The sequence below is a fragment of the Glycine soja genome, chromosome 5, assembly GCF_004193775.1.
Source record: "Glycine soja cultivar W05 chromosome 5, ASM419377v2, whole genome shotgun sequence".
Lineage (NCBI taxonomy): Eukaryota > Viridiplantae > Streptophyta > Magnoliopsida > Fabales > Fabaceae > Glycine > Glycine soja.
The window spans coordinates 42842898-42863334 of record NC_041006.1 but is presented as its reverse complement, the minus strand read 5'-3'; the positions used below and the strand labels follow the sequence as shown (position 1 = coordinate 42863334).

The window sequence follows — 20437 nt, the reverse complement described above, 5'->3', positions numbered from 1 at the left end:
AATAATCTTATGTGCAAACAAAGTTATTAGATTCCACTTCTTCTCCTTTCCCCTAATTTGAAGGAAAGGTTGCTTTATTCTGTTCATTTTCGAGACTCTCCTCCAGGTAAAAAAAACAAAGGAACAAAGAAATACCACAATTTACCATGGAAAGTAGAAATATTAACGTTTTTTTTTTTGTGTGTGTGTGGAAAGAGGTTGCCATAAAAACTGGGAGACTTTGTGTTAATTAGTATATTCCCTGAAAGGACTTGGTAAGAAGCAAGCATTGATCCCAGTTTGGGTTGTCGATTCCATACGCATCCCGAGCATTATACGAAGCCAGATGCTTCTGGCTACTTAGGAAAAAATTGTTAAAAATTTTCAATAAATCTTATACAATATCAAATGAGTACCAAAACATATTACGTCAGATTATAAAGAAGTTTTGAGGAATACTTGGATCCATAGAATTTGATTAACATGCAATGAAATTTGACAGTGGTCACGAACAATTAGTTTAATGACTTTTTTTCTTATGGGACTTCGTTTTCTCTTCAGATGAAGAAAGAATAAACTGTTTATTGATTTGGTATATTGGAGACCATAATCATGTCTTATGTTTTAAACTTATTAGGATTCTTATTATCCCCTTAATGGATCAAATTGGTTTCCACTTATTAAGTCCATATACAGTCTAATGACTCACTTAAATAGATCATTTTTTATTAAACTTATTTAAATATAAATAACTAATATAAATATTATAATATAACATGTAACCCATATTAATTAATTAGGAATTATAAAATTCGTAACAAAAACAGGTGCTAAAATGAGTTACAGGGTAGAAAGATCCAACCCTCAATGCAATATTCTGTTCTTAGAGTGAGAAGTGTAACTACTGATTCATAATTTTAGTTTTACTATAATGCATTATGTGTGTGTGTGTTTTATAACTTAATATTTTAATTTGTAAAGTGTACGGATAAAATTTTAAAAGGAAAAGCAACAGCCTCGAAAAACAGACACAAAATGATGATTGATGACCGACAGGATTTCATTGCCTTGGATTAGAAAAAGAAGAGTTTTCGTGGCAGTAGTAAAGCTTAGCTTACAGTTTAATTTGTTCACGATCCAATGCTGAAGAAGGTGTGCAAATTTGAATTCAAATCTCAAAACCAAGACAGTTTGCACATGGAGGGTGTTCCTTGAGCAACATTTTAAAATCAAAGATAAGAAAGGACTTCATTAAATACATTGACCCCAGTCGGTGCTCTTTAATTGTTCTTGGGAAATAGTATCTATTTACGCCCAACCACCGTAATCTGATTCGGAACCTGCAGACTCTGATGGTGGTCTCCATGGGCTATTGGGGACCATTCCGTAGGAACAATTTGTTCCCGATCCCTACACCCGCTCAAATATGTTACGTTTAATTTTACACGTAGAGGAACAAGAAGCTCTACTTGTGTGCCTAACGCTCCCTAAGAACAATATTTTTCCCTTCCTTACATTCTCAACGTAAGTTTCATTCAATTTTGCATGCAAAAATCTAGAAGCTCTAATTGTATAATACGGTACGTAGATCCTTTCAAAGACAACGATAGGAAGATTAAAGTGAAACAACATTAACATTAACAATGTTGGCATTTCCAATGATAGATTAAATTGATTATCCCTCCCTCTGATGAAGAAAAAGAAGCGTAAAATAGTCACAGTCATAGTCATGGGGAGAAAGAAAGTTATATATGATTCAACTTATAATTAAGATGCTTGATTATAAGCAGCATATAAGATCATAAATGCAGATTGATAATGACAGCCAAACTAAAGAAAAACATTCAAACCAAAAATCTCATGACCGCAACAGATTTGAGACGGTGATAAGAGAAAGCGAATTTAGAAAATCAAATCAAGCGAAATGCTAATTAAATATACTACTGAATTGAAAGGCAAAAGAAACAAAATTTATACATATAAAAAAATAAAATAGTAGTATGATATAAGAGGAGAGACAATAACAATAAAAATAACCAGCAGCCGCTGCGGCAGAAAGTGGAACTGCTACTGCCACTGCCTTTGCAGCCATAATAACATAAGCTCTCGGATTCATCCCTATACATACAATTTTCTCTTCTCTGCAACCTACTCTTTTTCTGTCATCCATTTTTATTTATTGATAACATTTGAAATCAATATGTATGGAGAGAGACTATCTTTCTCCTCTTACCCTCGCTTTTCTTCAACCTTCTTGACGATAAAATAAAGAACAAAACCTTGTCGTACGTTCTCTTGTTCTAGTAATTCATAATAAGCGACGAAAGAGAGTCGCATAACGTTCCTTCCATTGGAGAGTATTAGTGAAGAAAGGGCCGCAATTAATAATACAAGCGTGAGTGATGAGTATTGTTGGTCAAAAGAATCAATAAAAGGGTGGTGGTGGGGGCGACGCGTACGGGAGTCCAACGATAGGTGGCAATGGCCCTTCATATACAGGGGCGGGTGGTGGGGGCGGAGAAACTGAAGGTGGAGTTTCGCACGGAGGCGGTGAATGGTATACCGGTGGGGGCGGCGAACTGTATTGAACTGGTGGTGGTGGTGGTGGAGAAACATACACTGGTGGCGGAGGAGGAGAAGGAGATGGTGGTGGGAGGTAAGGTGTGGGAGAAGGTGTAGATTGGGGAGGGGGTGGAGGAAGTTCTATACAAGGCGGTGAAGGTGGTGGTGGAGGTGATAAATAAGGATAAACAGGTTGTGCGGGTGAGTGATGGGGGGGAGAAGGGGGCGATGGTGAATTTGATGGAGGTGGCTTTGGAGTATGTGAAGGTGGAGAATGTTGTGGAGGGTACACAGGTGGTATAGGGGAAGAATGTGGCGGCGGTGGCAAATACCCTGGAGAAGGACTATGAACAGGTGGTACTGTTGTAGGTGATGGAGGTGAAGGTACTGGTGAAGGAGTTACAGGTGGCGTAGGTGAAGGAAATGGCGAAGGAGGTGAAGGTGTTACAGGTGTCGTAGGTGAAGGAAATGGTGAAGGTGTTGTAGGTGAAGGAGGTGAAGGCGTTACAGGTGTCGTAGGTGAAGGAAACGGTGAAGGTGTTGAAGGGGAAGGAGGTGAAGGTGTTACAGGTGGCGTAGGTGAAGGAAATGGCGAAGGAGGTGAAGGCGTTACAGGTGTCGTAGGTGAAGGAAACGGTGAAGGTGTTGAAGGGGAAGGAGGTGAAGGTGTTACAGGTGTCGTAGGTGAAGGAGTTACAGGGGTAGTAGGTGAAGGTGTAGAAGGTGATGGAGGTGAAGGTGTTACCGGTGTTGCAGGTGAAGGTGTAGGTGAAGGAACAAATGGTTTACACTTAAAGGAGTTACAGTCCACAGGTTTAGAGAAGAACGACTTACATTGCGGCGGAGGCCTCTGCGCCGGCCTTGCCGGTAAGCAGTTGAGCCTGTCGTCAAACGCTGGCAATGCGAGACATGCGGGAGGCTCACTAGTGAAGAAGTTAAAGGAATAAGTGAAGTTCTGAAGGTGAGGCAGCATACAAATGCTGGCTGGAATTTGACCTGAGAGTAAGTTATGCGCCACATTGAGCTGCTCCAAGCTGACGGCGTTTCCAACGGCGTTCGGTAAGGGACCAAGAAGTTGATTAAAGCTGACGTCGAACACCGTCAGGTTCTTCAGAAGCCCAATCTCCGAAGGCAAGCACGATCGGAATGCATTGTTCATCAAGATGATTTCGTTCAAGTTAGACATGTTCCCCAAGCTGGCCGGAATGCAGCCGTGGAATCTGTTGTTGGCGAGGACGATGACGGAGACCGGCGAGTTGCCCAAGTTGTCCGGAAGATCAAAGACGAAACGGTTGTCGTTGATGAAAATGGCGTCCAGGTCCTTATCGAACAACTCTCTCGGCACCGTACCTTCGAATTCGTTGAACCTGAGATCCAAGAACTTGAGTGACGGAAGACGCAGAACCACCTCAGGGAACTTTCCTGCGAACCTGTTGTTACTGAGATCCAGTTCGTAGAGCAGTTTCAACCTATCGAACTTGTGCGGCACGGTGCCGCAGAATCTATTTGAGTTGATGTGGAAGAGTGCAAGATCCACCAGCAAACCGAGCTCTTGGGGTAAATAACCGGCAATGTCACCATGGTTGAGATCAATGCCGGCTACGGTACGGATATTGGGGTTGTCCAGCGCGGGAGCACAGTACACTCCGGTGTAGCTGCACACTTGGGATCCAACCCAATCGGTTGTCTGGTTGCGGGGATCAGACAAAATGGCTTGCTTCCAAGCTTGCAAGGCTATATAAGCGTTTCTGAGACGGTCATTTTGGAAGACAAGAGAAGGGTCAACGGTGACATTCTCTCCTCTGTCGCCGAACTCGTCGGAGAGGGCTAGGGAGAGTGTGGCAATGAGGAGTGTGAGAATGGAGGAGTATGTTGCTTCCTTCTTCATCACCATCATCATCTTCTTCTTCGATAGAAAGAGACTATGATGCCAGAGAGAAATAATTCATCAAAGCCCACCAGATTCTCTCTCTCGTCTCGTTTAGGCAAGTTTGTTTAAAAAAATTAAAATTAAAACCTTTTATTTTAAAAAGTAAATAAGCAAAAGAGTTTATTGGTACCATGCTGTGCTGGGTTTAAATTGGTAGACACGTACTCTGCCAGCCAGCGATATTCAATTGCTACTAACAATATTTAAAGTAATAAGTAATGCTTTGTTACTGGTGTGGATTTGGGGGTGTTTAATTATTTATAACTTAGAAGGAGCAATGCCTCACTTGTTTGAGAAAAACTGTAATTAACTTAATAGTAATAAAGTGTTGTTGGAAGGTGCAGTAATTTTTGTTTGGATGTGTTGATATCCACTGCCAAACGTCTGAACTGTGATCTGAACGAGGAAGAAGAGAGCAATCGACGCTCTATCGAGTCCCACGTCATTACTCTTGGGCTTCTTCATTGGCAATGCATGCATTCCCATAAAAAAAAGTTGAAACCCATTTCCATTCATTACTTTTGTTCTCATTAGGTTTTGTAAGATTACATTGAAAATTTTCATTCATGCTACTATCTTAATCTGTCACTATTTGATGCAATATATATATATATATATATAATGAGAAAAATACGATTCTTTTTATCTCCACAGATTTAACTCATTAGATTTTTTTATCTGATATTTAAACTTTAACAAGGTACTAGTATTTAGATTTTCCAATTAATGAGAAAATACGTTTTCTTGGTTGCTCACTTCATTTCGTAATAATTTGCATTATGATATTATTCGTAACTTCGGACATTTAATATCTCTGTATTCTTTTTTGCCTTTATTGAGTTTTTGAAACAGCATTAAAAGCACTTTCAAATCTTAGGTAATTTTGACTCCTTTCAAAAAATTTACCTACCTTTTTTAATATCTCTCGAATTTGTTATAACTATCTATTACTTCTTCTTCTTCTGTATTTATATATACACAAAAAAGTAATTTTATTCGTTGGACAGAAATGTAATGTAAGTAAATTTAACTAATTTTATTATATTTAATATTATTATTTCTAAAATATTTTTTATTTAATTCTATTTCAATTTTCAATAATTTTTTTATTCATAATAGCAAGCAAGTTTTAATGAAGGATATTATAGAAAAAAATATTTTTTATTTGAAATTAATAAACTTAAATGATGTGAACTAGTTTTTTTAATTAGTATGAAATTAATTATTTTTGTTTATATATGAGTTCAGAAGGAGTATTATGTTATTTTTATGGCAGAAAACATCGGTTAAAGAACTTTAAAGTATAAATATTTTTATTTGAAGGTAAAAATTATGTTGTCCATGCGTATTTTTTGCATTCTCATATGATTTTCACACTCAATATTTCTCCTTTTAATCATTTGATCAATGTCCTAAAAAATAATTAATAGTCAATGTCCAATAAAAATGTAACACGTGACGATTAATGTTCAATGAAAACATGACATGTGACGGTCAAGATAAACAATTAATCGTCAATGTCTAATTTTAGAATTGAAAATTGAAATAAAAAAATTGTAAAACAAAAAAAGACTAAATTCGTTAATTAAATTATAGGAAAACAAAATCAAATTATGAAATAAATGAAAAAATCAAATTTACAATTTTGTCAAAATCAAACCTTTCTATTCAATTTGAGTTTTTTTATTCACGACAAAACACATCACATTGGTCACTCTCTTGATTTTAAAGTGAATAATAAATGGCAAGATAATTTATACGCATGTCTAATATTAAAATAATTCAATTTATATATCTACTAATTGTTTTAAATTAAATTAAAATAATAAAAAGAAGTTAAAAAAAGGATTTTTTTAAAATATTATATTTTTTAAAATCATTTTTGGATTTGTTTGATTGTTTACCAGTTTTAAGTTAGGTTTTTAAAGTTAACGAATCAATCATCAGATCAAATCCTGATCCGACCAATTGAATTGAATGATCCAATCTAGTTTTGAAAACAATGAATTAATAGTGAAAATAAATCATGAAAAGAATCCAAATTTATCTAGATTGCAAAAAATAATAAATTAGTTAGACAAAAAGGTAAGAACAAGAGATTAAGTTTTTTTTTTCTTCCTCTTTTTATATTTTATATTTCAAAAAAAAATTAATTTCGTATTTCTTTTTTTAAAATATTTAATTTGGCCATCTAATCTTCAAAAAATATCAATTTTGCCTTTTTGTTTGATTTCATTAATTAATCTCAAGTAAATATTTGTGCATAAAAATTAAAATATAATTTTCTTATGCAAAGATTAAAACAAAAGGTAGTGTTAAATATAAGAATTAAACTTTTTAATCCGAATAAAAGCCATCAATTTAGAAATCTTATAAAAAAATTCTAAAATAAAATAAACATATTATTTATCAGCTAAAACTAATTTATACATCTCTTTTAAAAGAAGCAAATAAGAATTTTTAAAAATTAAGATAGATAAATTAATTTTAATTTACGAGAGTTTTTTCATATTATTTTTCTCTTATTTTATTAAAACTAAAGGGTTGTTTGGTTGGTATACTGGAACACAAAAATGAGTAGAAAATGTAAAAAATTTGATACAAGTTCCACACTTTTATATATTACTTTAATTAACTATTTTTTTAATTCCATTTTTTTCAATTTCATTTTACTGTATCGAATAGTACCTACTACCTAAGCTTTAATTGAAAAGTTTGCAATTACAGTTTGTTAATTTGTTTTTCAAAATTTTCATAATAAGAAAAAAAAAAAAAAGGAGAAACAGTCACTGTTAAGTGTTAACAGGAGCGTGACATTGTCCTTGACCAGTTGATTCGGTGATTCCTCCGTCCCGTGACTTTTGATTTCATGTTCATGTGCTGCTGGTCCATATCAAATTACTGTGGACGTTGTCCTCTGGGATTGGGACCCACGCGTCACTCACGATGCTCCCAGCTGAGCTGGATCATCTCATTAGCCTTCAGATTTATGGTGCACCGCACATTAAAATTAAAATTGAAAGTAGTGGGTTATTAAAATCGAAGCAATTTAGATTTGATTCAAATACTATAATTTGGATTAGATTAGCTTCTCAATTTGAACATAAATACTAATCAATTTTGCTAAAATATTTTAGACTATTTTATTTCAAAATTTAATATTAGATTACTTGTCAAACTTAAATTTATTTTCTAACGTGAATATAATTTTTGATTAATTAAAAAATGTTAACATTTAATTTTTTACTTTAAAATTTAATGAGAATATAATTTAAAATACATAGTTGTATTTTGGTGAATTTATTTGAAGTTTTATTTTTGGTTTTTATCTTGAAAAAATAGAAATTATAATTAACTTGAGACTCGATTGAAAAATAAATAAAATTTAATTAAAAATTATTTTTATTTAAAATTAAACTCAGATATTATTTAATTGGTTGAACCTTAACTTGAATATATTACTCATTTATGTTTAATCATTTGATTAAATATATATTTTGAATACCTATATGTAATATGTACATAATTAATTTAATTTTTTCTAACCCTGATCGAACTATACAAAATAAAGATGGACATATTTTCGTCATATTTTCCAACTGTGATGGATTCCAGTGTGTTCAGTTCTACATCAAAATCCATAGTCTATACTCTAAAACTAAATTCACGTCAATTGAGAAAAAAGATGCAAAAGCTAATGTAATAAGGTTTCACGTCTATTGCTTTGGATTGGCATCCAGATACGCAGGAAGATAGAGTTAGATTTTAAATTCATCCCGCGCGAATCCATCCTAATCTTGTTACAAATGAATCGGATATTTGTCTTTATGTCGAATGGGAAAGGTTTTTTATTCAAGTCTTGGGTGTGTGATTATTCAACAAAGCAAAGGCTGTACTTAAAATATTCTAACACTCAAATAAGAATTTAATTCAAAATTATTAAAGATATATAATAATATTTATGAATGTATCAGTTTTCTTACTTGATAGTTCACCTTTTTTTATACTAACTTTGATGTGGTTTATAGGTCTATCACATTCTGATTATTAGTTGTATAATATTTCTCTTAATCATATTTAGATATTTTTAGCTAAGTGATTATCTTCAAGTAAATTTATTGGTAATAATCACGATTAAATAATATTCCTCCTTTGCATATGTTTGAGGGTCAAGAAATACTGTGCACATACATGACCCAATGGGAGTACTTGATTTAGATGTGTCAGATATTCGGTCATGAGAATTTTATCGGATATACATCATATTCTTAATAGCCGCAGGAACAAGAATAGTAGAACTCACTCTTCACCATCTTATTTATTACTATTGTCCCTACTTCTTTTCTAGGGATTTTGCTCACCTGCACTTAAAATTCAACTGCTGATGATCCCGTGCTTGTATTTGGTGTAGCCTCAAAATTAAAGTGTAGTCAGTAGCAATCGAGTGACAAAGAGTATTTAATTAAGGGTTAACTAACTGAAATCAATCGTTAACCAACTGAAATTATTTTTGTACATGTCATTTTAAAAGGAGTATCTCTAATGATAATAATATTTTTTTTTATCAGAACTAATGATAATAATAATAATTTGAATGATTAGATAATGGGCTTCACTGTTTGGAGTTTCTTTACAACCGTTGGGAATCCGTGTCCTCTTAGCAATTTGAATGATTAGATAATGAGTTTCGACCGTTTTAATAATACTTATATTTAATCCAATAAGATCGGCTTAGTAATGGGAGTTGGAACAAAAGTATGAGAATTTAGATTCAATCTAAATTATATATAAAAAAATTATATTTATTCGCCTTCAACAATTTAAAATTATTTAAATGAAAATCAATTTTACTTAACTCTGGACATTTTGGTTTGTTTGAGAAGAACTTGCTTAACATGCAATGTACCTAAATTTGAGGAATATACAGCCCATTGCAACTTAAAGCTTTTAAATAGTGTCTAGGGCACTATCAAATTTAGCGCAATGAATCATAAAGTAGGCAGCCAAATTCAACTAAGTATAGTCATTAAGTTGAACATGAGAGCCACTAAATGGACTTTATTACTACTACTGATAAAAAAAACATTCAATTTATTGCAAAAACAAAAAAAGTCATATAAAGAAAGCAACGAAGAGATTTATAGAATGAAAAAGAATTGCTTAACTATTTTTTTGGCAAGACATAAGCTTGATGGCACGCTAGAATGATAAACTTTTGTGTTGTTCTAAATAAACCATGAGAAAGTTGATTCTCTGCAAAACGCGTAACCCCACAACAGAGGAAATACCAGCCTTTTAACACCAGCTCAGGTTTGAGTAGGCATACTTGATAATACTAATGATGCTTCTTAGTTCTTCTGTGTTTGACAGAGAACTTTTTTGGTTAATTTGCTGCCCTAGTCTACCACCGCCTTTTTGATTGCTGAGATAATGCTCATTATAAGGTAACCAAATGATTGAGACTTCCTTTAATAATGAGCACTACTTGGACTAAGAAGGACAAGTTTAATTTAAGGATTTAATTTTTATTTGACCTGAAATTTTGTTAACAATGTTTGTTTGGATACGAACTCCATCTATCGAGATTGATAATAAAATTCAATTTGCCAATAGTGTATAATTTTTTTTTCATTATATAGTGTATAGTATGAATTTTCATTATATATCATTTAAAAAGTTTAACAATTAAAATCAATGTAGATTTTATGTTGTACTATAAATAGTATTAGTATAGGTATTTTTTATACAGAAATAAAAAACAAAAATTGATGTTCAAAACTTTTATTATTAATATATAATTCATCCGTTCTAAAATAAGTATCATATTTTGAAAATAATAATCTCAAAATAAGTATTATGTTAATTTTTTTAATGTAATATTAATTAATTTTTTCTATTACTATTTTTAATAAGTGTCATTTAAAATTTTTAATATAATATTAATGATAAAATTCAATTTGTAAAATTATTGTAATCTTTTTCCTATTTATTAGTTTTTCTTATACCTTGTTTGATAGAAAACAGAGAAATATGATAAATGAAAATAAAATAAAAGTAAAAATAGGTGAAAAATAAAGTAAAAAGTAAAGGTGATTTGTTAAAGACAAATAGAAAAGAAATAAGGAGAAATAGAAAAATGGGTGCAAAATGGAAAAGTTTTGATTTGTGATAAACTAGAGTTCTTCCTTCTTCTCTAAAAGTGTGTATTTTGTGATGATTAAACTTAAATTTTTTTCCATAAATTGAATGTGCGTTGGCAATTAAGTTACAATCATTGGATAATTAAATTTATCTATAAAAACAAAGTGTTATTTGGAGATGGAGAATTATTTAAAACTAATTTAATTTTTTAAAAAAGTGAGACACTATTTTTTAAAAGAAAGAGAGACACTAGGTCTAGTGGAGTGATTTAAAATATAATTGAATTGCTTTTAGAAATACGTTGAAATGATTTTCTAAAATTAACACCTAAAATTAACTTCAACTTATATTTAGTTAACAGATAGAATGAGTCGTGAACATTCCTAAACCTAAGAATGTAAAAAAAAAATTGCATTTGTTAAGCTACATTTATTTTACGTAATACCCTACATTATACAGTTATTTTTTTTTATAAAAAAAACATTTATGGGGTAACTTTTGTATCCATAATAAAACGGGCCACTTGTGTACTGGTACCTAATCCACCTAGTTCTGTTTTCAGCCCACAACCAACGCGATAGCCTAGTAAACCAATACATGTAAAAATACTATCTCTTTTAAAAGATTAATGGTGTGATTGCATGCAAGTTATACAAACTTGGATCTAGGAACATTTTCACGTCAATGGCAAGAAAAAATGTAATAGCTATAATTTGTTGTTTCACTCTAAAAATTATATTTAAGTTAACAACGTGGTAATAAAACAAAGTAATCATAATAATGCAAGAGACAATTCACACATTATAAGGAATTAAAGTGTAATTTATTCCAAATGAAAAGACTCACATTTGTGCTCACGTAGGAGACATTCAACTATTCAAAGCCAAGGAGAATTATGAATAGGTGTTACAACAGATTTAACTTGTAAGTACTTGTGAAGGGCCTGTAATCCCAAATCTCTTCCAAATCCGCTCATCTTATACCCTCCAAAAGGAACATCACTCCCTACGGTAAAATAGCAGTTGATCCAAACAATGCCTGCACGAATGGACCTTGACATAGTGTTTGCAGTATCCAAATTCTTGGTTACAATTCCTGCTGCTAGGCCATACTTGGTATTGTTAGCACTTTTAATTGCTTCCTCCATGGTCCTGTTCATGTCATATATATACTTAAATTCAACCTTCGTTAACAAGCCAACAAACACATTTTTTTTGTACTAAACAACTACAACAAAAACCATTAAATTAGACAATAACTTACTTAAACTTCATCAGCGCTAGTACAGGGCCAAATATTTCTTCCCGTGCTATTAGCATGTCCTCCTAATCAGGATTTTTTTTTTTTTTAATTTCCAGAAGAAAAATGAAAACACGATGGTTAGTTATCAAACTATGCTGAAGATACCCAGGTTGAGACTTTGATGGAATTAAAATTTACCTTTACATTGGAGAAAATTGTAGGTTCTATGTAGTAACCTTTGTTGCCCACTGTATTACCTCCTGTCAAAAGGGTGGCTCCTTCTCTCTTTCCGTGCTCAATATATGAAAGTATTTTCTCCAATTGGTTCCTGTCAGCCTATAATAATAGAAAACAAGTTATGATAAATTTCACCAAAAAATATAGTGAAAATGGGATAACAGACTAAGTAAACGTATATTTATTCAAATGTTTGAACTATATAATTGGAATAACTTTGTTATTTTAGACGAACAATATAGTAAAAAAATAGTGTGCATCCAACCATCACCAAACAAGACAAGATACATTAGATGATGACCAAAAGATATTTGTTTCACATTATAATTTTATATTCTCTGGAATCATATTTCTACGAGTAATATACCAGAAATGTTATTTACACGAATATGTTTGGTTAGAATTGAGTAATTTTGAAAAGAGTTATATAATTAAAAAAATTTAAAAACTAAAAGTGAAAGAGAGTAGAAGAGAGTTCCCATAAGAATATAGATATTCACCTCCTACTCATGGGAATAAAATCTACTTACAATGTGAGAGCACAATTTTCTTGAAAATAAAAATATATTCCTGAATACATTATCATAGCCTTCTAATAAATATGAGAATACTCATTTATATTCTCACATTCCTGATATAAAAAAGAGAAGATGACGCGAAACAAATGCTCCTAGAAATATATGGGAATGTTGATAAAAAAAAAAATTAACACCATGTCATTTGGTATTATTTGAACAAATAAATTTGTACTAATTACTAAAATTCATTTTCCTATTTAGAGAGTTACTAGTAAAAACAAAGGATCAAATACGTTTTAGAACTATTGTAAGCATAATCGTGCTACTATATATATTGTCCCTACCTGAGGCCCTTGCAGCGATTTGGGATCAAAAGGATCCCCAACGACCCAAGATTTTGCCTTCTCCACCAACTTCTTCTCAAATTCATCATAGATCTCTTCCTGGACAAACACACGAGAACCTGCCACACAAATTTCTCCCTGAAAGCACAAAGAAGAAATACAAAATTTATTGGCTACATCTATAAATATGGCTCATTCAACCATATATTAATAATCAAAATTAAAAGTTAGTTGATAAGGAGGAAACCACTTGAAAACTCTTTTGTATTTTTCTTTTAATTTTGATTATTCAAATAAGATTTAATAATTTACATTTGTAGTTCACATTTTTCCAACAAGAAGAATACTCACATAATTTGATATGCTTCGTATATTATACGTGTGTATGTGTATGTATTACTAGATGTTCCTTGAAAGGAAAGAATTTCACCTTGTTAGACATGATGCCAAAGAGAGCAAGCTCGGAAGCTTTGTCTATATCCGCATCATTGAAAATAATGAGAGGAGACTTGCCTCCTAATTCAAGTGAAACCGGTTTTAAATTGCTCCAAGCTGCAGCCTGCAACACTTCACGCCCTACTTCAATTGAACCAGTAAAACTGACCTGAAGATCAACACAATCAAGGAAATTGAAATTTTACAAGTCAAATCAATTAAGAGACTAGTACTTGTAAATATTTGACATGTAACTTCTTATTACCGCATCTATGTCCATGTGTGAGCTTATTGCTGCGCCAGCAGTTGGGCCAAATCCAGGTACTATATTAAGCACACCATCTGGGATTCCAGCCTTTTAAAAGGGACAAACCCAATAGAATTAGCCTAAATTCAAGTAAACTTTGTGAGGGTCATCTTTGATAAGGAAATGAAACTATGTCTTGATACATACCAACTTAGCTAGATGAGCATAAAACAAAGCAGAGAGGGGTGTTTGTTCAGCAGGTTTGAGGACCATAGTACAGCCTGCAGCTAAGGAAGGGCTAACCTTGATGAAAAATGAGAGGCTGGGGGCATTCCATGGAATTATGTGTCCCACAACACCAATTGGTTCCAAAAGTGTATAAGCATGGAAATCCCCGTTCATTTTTAATACGTCACCGTGAATTTTATCAGCAGCACCTGCATAGTACCGTAACGCATTTGTAGCTGAAGGAATTTCCGCTACCTTATTAATATAGTATAGCTTTCCAGCATCAATGGTATCTAATGCTGCTAGTTCTTCTATATTTTCATCAACTAGGTCTGCCCATTTCATCATAATTTTTGCCCTTTCCTGCGTGTATACCATACGATGTCAATATTAATTAAGATATTTGAAGAGGATTAGAAGTGATAGATAGAAGGAAAAATTCAAACAAGAAAAATAAAACTTCAGATAAAGATCTTCGTCAATAAACATAAACCACACATGTAAGTTTATTTTTACCTTTTCTATTTAAAAGTTCTTCAACTTTTTCATTCTTAAATAATATTCATTTTTTTTTACTTACATTTGTCATTCCGATATTTACTTTAAACTTTTTCACCTAATTGTTCGCTTAAAGTCAGCCTTTATGTTAGCATAATTAAAACATAAATTTTAATTAACATACTCAACATGCTTCTTTTAATTAGGAGCTAGAAGTTTTTCCCACCAAAGTATATTCAAAACATATGTTTATTATGAAAAATTATCAGGTGAACTTATATTACATTTTTTTTAATGAATATCACATTGTCTCTAATTAGTCATTATATATCATTATATGATAAATAATTACGTGTTATTAATTTTTCATAAAATAAAAAATTGAATATATGACATAGAGAGTGGTTGAGACCACAAACACTTAATAGTCTTGGACTTTCAAATAATGTTTCGTTTGTTGTTCCTCATTATACACTCCGTCTAAGTCAAACATGAGCTCACAAGTATCTTGTTCAACATTGGACTGCTTGGCCTCGATTAGAATAGCCGAATAGGTCATTGATAATGGTATGTGTATACAGGTACCGGCTTTCGAAAGTTTTGAGTAAACATATATTATCGTAATTTTAATTATTAATTTTAAATTAATGATCATAATTTCCATTTTTTCGTTAATTTAAAAATACACGTTGAAGTTTATAATGTAAGAAATTGGGGATGGTTTTGCACATATTAAAAAATACATTAAAATATATTTTTCGTTTCTATAAATATTAAAAAGTTTAGAATCTGTCATTGTAAAATTTTTGATATGTTTTTTATCATCGCAAAATTGAAATATATTGCTTTTGACTTGAAGTCAAGCTTGGAGGAATCAGAATTCACCTGACATTTTTTAAAACCTAAATTATAAGGTAAAATATATTTTTTATCTCTATAAATATCAAAATAATTGGAATTCATTTTTATAAAATTTTGAGTCTTTTTTTCATTTTCAAAAAATTAAAATCTATTAATTTTTGGTCCGGATGTAGGTTTAGGTATCCGAACCTATGTGTCACTCTTTCATTGATTCCATTAATAACTAAGAGAGTGAGTGATTTGTTGAGGCTAAAAACCGCTACAAAATACATAAAAAATTATTTATTTAAATTTGAAGAAGATGAAGAAAATTAGAAAAGAAAGAAGAATTTATAAATTTGTGGGAGGGTTTTTTTTCTATATTTTGTGACGATATTTAATTTTCAGGAATCACCCACTCCCATAGACATCAATGAAACTAATGAAAGAGTACCACATATGTTCGGACATACCTGAACCTATGTTCAGTCAAAAAGTAACATATTTCAATTTTTAGAGAATGAAAAAAAAATTCAAAATTTTGTAGAGATAAATTCTGAACATTTTAATATTTATATGAATCAGAAACATATTTTAGCTTAACATTTAAGTTTTACAAGATGTTATATAGGTTTGGATTTGTCCAAACTTGATGGTAAAAAAACAACACATTTTAATTTTACGAAAACAAAAAATATATCGAAAATTTTATAAGAATAAAATCTGAATTTTTTGATATTTATAAAGATAAAAAAGTATATTTTAATTTAAAAAATATCTAATTAAAGAAAAGGAAAAGAATAACTTACAGAGCCTGGCAAGCGAGGCCATGGACCCGAGTCAAATGCCTGACGTGCTGCTTTAACAGCAATATCAATGTCTTCTTTATCTCCCTCACTAACTCTTGCAATTACCTCTTCTTTTCTGGGGTCTATAGTCTCAAATGTCCTTCCTTTTTAATTCAAGTCAAATAATCATAAAGAAGTTTGTTAGAAATATATCCGACTATTTTGTATTTAGAAGAAATCCAAATAAATTATACTTTTTAAAAATATTTGAAATCTAAATGATTAACCGTACACTATATATTTATTAAAAAAAATACACCATTTTTAAACTCCTAGATGATTACTACATAAACCTAAATCACAATTTAACTCCATTGCAAATGAGTAGTTTCATTCAATTTAACTACTCAACTTATCTCTTAGGCATCACAAGATCTCTTTAAGAAAAATTGTCTACCAAGCAAAATAAATGACGATAAGAGGATTCAAACTCATACTTATGGAGAAGAGATAAAAATTCGTTTTAGATCTTTCATCAATGTCAACCCCCATCAACATTTCATAATTACTGTTATTCTTGTTTATTTATTTATTTATCAAAATTGGCATTTTATTTTAATAACTATTATTTTGATAATTGAAAATTGACGGTAATTATTTATAAAGCTAGTTTTAATTAAAAGTAACATTTTTTTATAAAATATTAAAAATAGAATTAACAATAGTTGTAATATTAAAATTCAAGAACCTGATATGGAATCAACAAAATCTCCATTGATGAAGAGCTTGGTAAACTTGATGGCGGGCATCTTGAGGAAGGAATTGCCGTGGCTACTACTGGAGTTAGAGAGAGCACTCATCGGAGCTAGAGATAGAGAGAAAGGAGGTTGTCGTAGAGATGGTGTCGGTAAGTGGAATGTTGCAATATGATTAATTAGGACTATATGCAAAGACAAGAACATGAATTATTGGCGCAACTTTAGGACTTTTGGTGGACAAAATCAGTGCTCTTCAAGGCACAGAACGTACGAGAAAATAAATTATATAATACTATCATTATTGTTTTTTAAATCATTCCCCACCTAACCCCATTTAATTTCTATTTTTTTAAACAATTAAATAGTGATTTTGCTTTTTATTTGAATTAATATAGTGCTTCTGCAAAGGTGCGTAGACAAGAACATGCATGGTGCAGCTTTAGGATTTAGGTGGAGAAAATCCGTACCGTTCTTGCTAAGGCACACCACGTCAATTAATAAGCACTATTAAATCATTCCCACCTAACCCCGGATAACTTCTATTTTTGTAAACGAATTTAGGATTAAACATGTTTTTTAAACCTGTAATATAATTTATTTTAATTTTATTATTCAAATTTCATTAATGAAATATTTTTACGTTTGATTTTAATTTTTATCCATTAGTTAGATCGATTAAATTATTTTTTAATCAGCAAAGTATAAATCTATTAAATTATAATGTGCAGACTAATAAGATGTTATATCACCACCTAAGTAATAATGTGACACATAAATGTCACGTCATTATTATACAAATTTTATCTTATAACAAATACTAAAATTAAAGGTAAAAGTATTCTACCTAATAAAATAAAAAGTAAACTTTAGATAATAAAATTAAAATCAACAGGTATGGAAATTATATTTAAATCAATAATTTAAATGGTGATTTTGCCTTTTATTTATTTACAGAATTCATTTGGTGCTTCTCCAAAAGGCTCAACATGCGTTGGCATGGGATGTCGCGAATGATAAGGCTGTTTGTAACAGAACAAGTTCTTCATAAGGACAAACATTACCTATCACTATCAGTATAGTGCTTTACAATTCCAACAATATGGAATGATTATATTCTGCATTGGAGGTCTTCTTGGGTATGATGACATTATGCAACAATGGAGATCTTCTAAGGGTTCGATGGTATTATGCAATGGAGGAATGTTCATTTTGTCAATTACTCACCTTAAAGTTTTATTTAATTTTTTTTTACAAAAGTTATATTTGATTTAGGAAAGAAAGTGAAAAGAAAGCAGAAAAAAAGAAAAAAAAGTAGAAAGTGAAGTAATTTTTTAAGTTATCTGGTAGAAGGAAAAAGAAATTAAAAGAGAACGGTAAAAATTTTATTTCCTCTTGTTTGATTATATAAAAAGTGAAAAGAAATAAAAAATATGTATAAAATAAAATAAATACCCTAAACAAAAAATGAAATTTGATGTAAACGAGGTATTTGTTTGTTACGTTAACAAAGCTTTCACTCCTCTCTTTTCCTTTGTTTTTCCGATTTGGAAAGAAACATTTCTTTTTATATGGAATCCATATAGATTTTTCTTTTTCCTTCATACTTTGACATTACTAAACGAGGGAAAAAAATGTAAATGTGAAGTTTTCTTTCTTTGGAGAATCATCCCTCTTGTTTTAATAAGCTAAACTTAACTGACACTAAATGTTAGACTGTTAGCAAGTGTTACACTTTTAAGAGCACATTGTATGTGTTTTGAATATTATATCAGTCTGTGTTGATAATCTCGTTTCATGAGTTATTTCAAGATCATTCTTTGATAGAATATAACATCATTAGAGTTGAATAAGATGTTTGACTAGTATTATTTTACCTCTAACTTAGCCTAAAGTTTGTACATCAGTGGAGAATAGAAATTACTCTTTTCTCTCTCACTACATATATATGAACTTATTTTGATCTAAGAAGTGTCCGTCTCGAAACCAATGGCCATTAGTTGATACTCACATATCATGCTAATAAGTCACTCGAAAAATTAGCTTTATATATGAGTTGCTTAAAAAGATGTAAGAGCATCTTCAAACACATATTTTATGAGTTATTTTAAGTAAGATTATTTAATAATTAAGTTTTTATTATTTGAATAAATGATTTGACAATGTGTTACTTAATTGAGTTATTTATATAAGTAAGCGCTGCTTAATTTATTTTTACCAATTACTTTTAATTATAAAATTTAATATGACTCAAGTTAAAAATTTATTGTAACAATTTTAATACTGAACTAAATTTTTATATAAAGTTTTTAAATCATGTGATACTTTAAGACTCACAAATTTAAGATAACACAACTTATTTAAGTAATTATATATAATAGATATACTCTTAGATCACATGATGTTATACAAATCATGTACATTCCAATAATCATCGTTATCAAACTCTAGTTTTAAATTCTAGTTTTAAATCATAAAATTTTATAATTTTATACACTCCTAACGAGTTGAATCACATACAAAATTATTTTTTGATAGACTCAAAATAAATTCGATAGAATTAAATCAAACTCGATCGAATCAGACCAAATTCATAATAAACTGGAGGAACTTGAAGATGATGGTGATGGTGTTAATATTGAAGATGATTTAATTAAATGATTGATGGACATTTAAACTATCTTTATATTTTTTAAATATTTTTATTTTAAGAACTTATGTTTTGTATTATATGAATTTGTTTGTTTGGGTATGGATTATGTTAGTTTATTGAATTATTGTTAAAATATTTAGTTATGATTTTATATATAGAAATATTAATATCTTTTTTATATTAAATAAGTTCTTACGAATTTAGAAGTGAATTCTACCAGAGTTGAGTTTACCGTACTCCACAAGTCATTTAGGGACAACTGTTTTTAGTTTTGTGAAGTAAGAAATGCTAAATAAAGAGAACTGTTAGCTAAGCTGCCAACCTCGTGTGTTTGTGAGAAATGGCATATTATAGTCCTTAACAAATCATGGAAATTAAATCCCACATCTTACGCTAATCAGAAATCATAGTCCGTTTCTCCAAAAAATAAAAAAAATCATAATCCGTAATCACAAATCCAAAAATTTTGCTTATAACAAGACTCCACGACGTATCATAAATCATAAATAGATGGACTATGAATCTAAATGTCATTTTCAATATTGGACTGCTTGGCCTCGATTAGAATAGCCGATCGAATATGTCATTGATAATAATGGTATTTTTCTTTTGCTTCTGTGGAAAAAATCATTGATAATGGTATGTATATATACAAGTATGGCATTTCGAAAGTTTTGAGCAATTATTATCATTATTAATTTTAAATTAATGATCATATATTTTCATTTTTTATAATGGAAGAAATTGGGGATGAAGAAATGAAGAAATATCTCGCACACAATAAGAGCGAATAAAAAATATCTAATTAAAGAAAGGAAAAATAATACTTCCTCCAATTCTATATATTGATCACAAGAAATACTTGATTTTATTTATAAATCACCAATTAACATATTAATAATGATTTTTTAGTTCTATTCTTTATATTATTTTTAACATTTTATTATAAGAGAACAAAAATATTGAGATTGAAAATTATTATTGATTTATAAATATTATATTAGGGTATAATTAAAAATTTGTTTTATTTTTAGATATAT

General features: G+C 30.6%; 2 protein-coding genes across 2 annotated transcripts; both read right to left on the bottom strand.

The window, feature by feature from the left end:
- Nucleotides 1-1889: 1889 nt before the first annotated feature.
- On the bottom strand, nucleotides 1890-4630 carry LOC114413593 (leucine-rich repeat extensin-like protein 4). Its single transcript, XM_028378065.1, has one exon. The coding sequence runs from the start codon at nucleotides 4439-4441 to the stop codon at nucleotides 2405-2407; it is 2037 nt and encodes a 678-aa protein (XP_028233866.1). The 5' UTR covers nucleotides 4442-4630; the 3' UTR covers nucleotides 1890-2404.
- A 6738-nt stretch (nucleotides 4631-11368) lies between these two features.
- LOC114413592 (aldehyde dehydrogenase family 2 member C4-like) lies at nucleotides 11369-16992 on the bottom strand. Its single transcript, XM_028378064.1, has 9 exons — nucleotides 16738-16992; nucleotides 16011-16153; nucleotides 13843-14226; nucleotides 13654-13743; nucleotides 13384-13557; nucleotides 12954-13091; nucleotides 12053-12190; nucleotides 11876-11937; nucleotides 11369-11763 (listed from the first exon to the last, which is right to left on the bottom strand). The coding sequence occupies exons 1-9, from the start codon at nucleotides 16949-16951 to the stop codon at nucleotides 11490-11492; spliced, it is 1617 nt and encodes a 538-aa protein (XP_028233865.1). The 5' UTR covers nucleotides 16952-16992; the 3' UTR covers nucleotides 11369-11489.
- Nucleotides 16993-20437: the final 3445 nt, after the last annotated feature.

Excerpts from the sequence above, each read along its gene's own strand:
- LOC114413592 (XM_028378064.1), bottom strand. The coding sequence starts at position 16,951 with ATGTTCTTGTCTTTGCATATAGTCCTAATTAATCATATTGCAACATTC. Across the intron at positions 13,744-13,842 it reads ATGCTCATCTAGCTAAGTTG|GCTGGAATCCCAGATGGTGT; the intron begins GTATGTATCAAG and ends CCCTTTTAAAAG. Across the intron at positions 13,092-13,383 it reads TTGGCATCATGTCTAACAAG|GGAGAAATTTGTGTGGCAGG; the intron begins GTGAAATTCTTT and ends TTGTGCTTTCAG.
- LOC114413593 (XM_028378065.1), bottom strand. The coding sequence starts at position 4,441 with ATGATGATGGTGATGAAGAAGGAAGCAACATACTCCTCCATTCTCACA.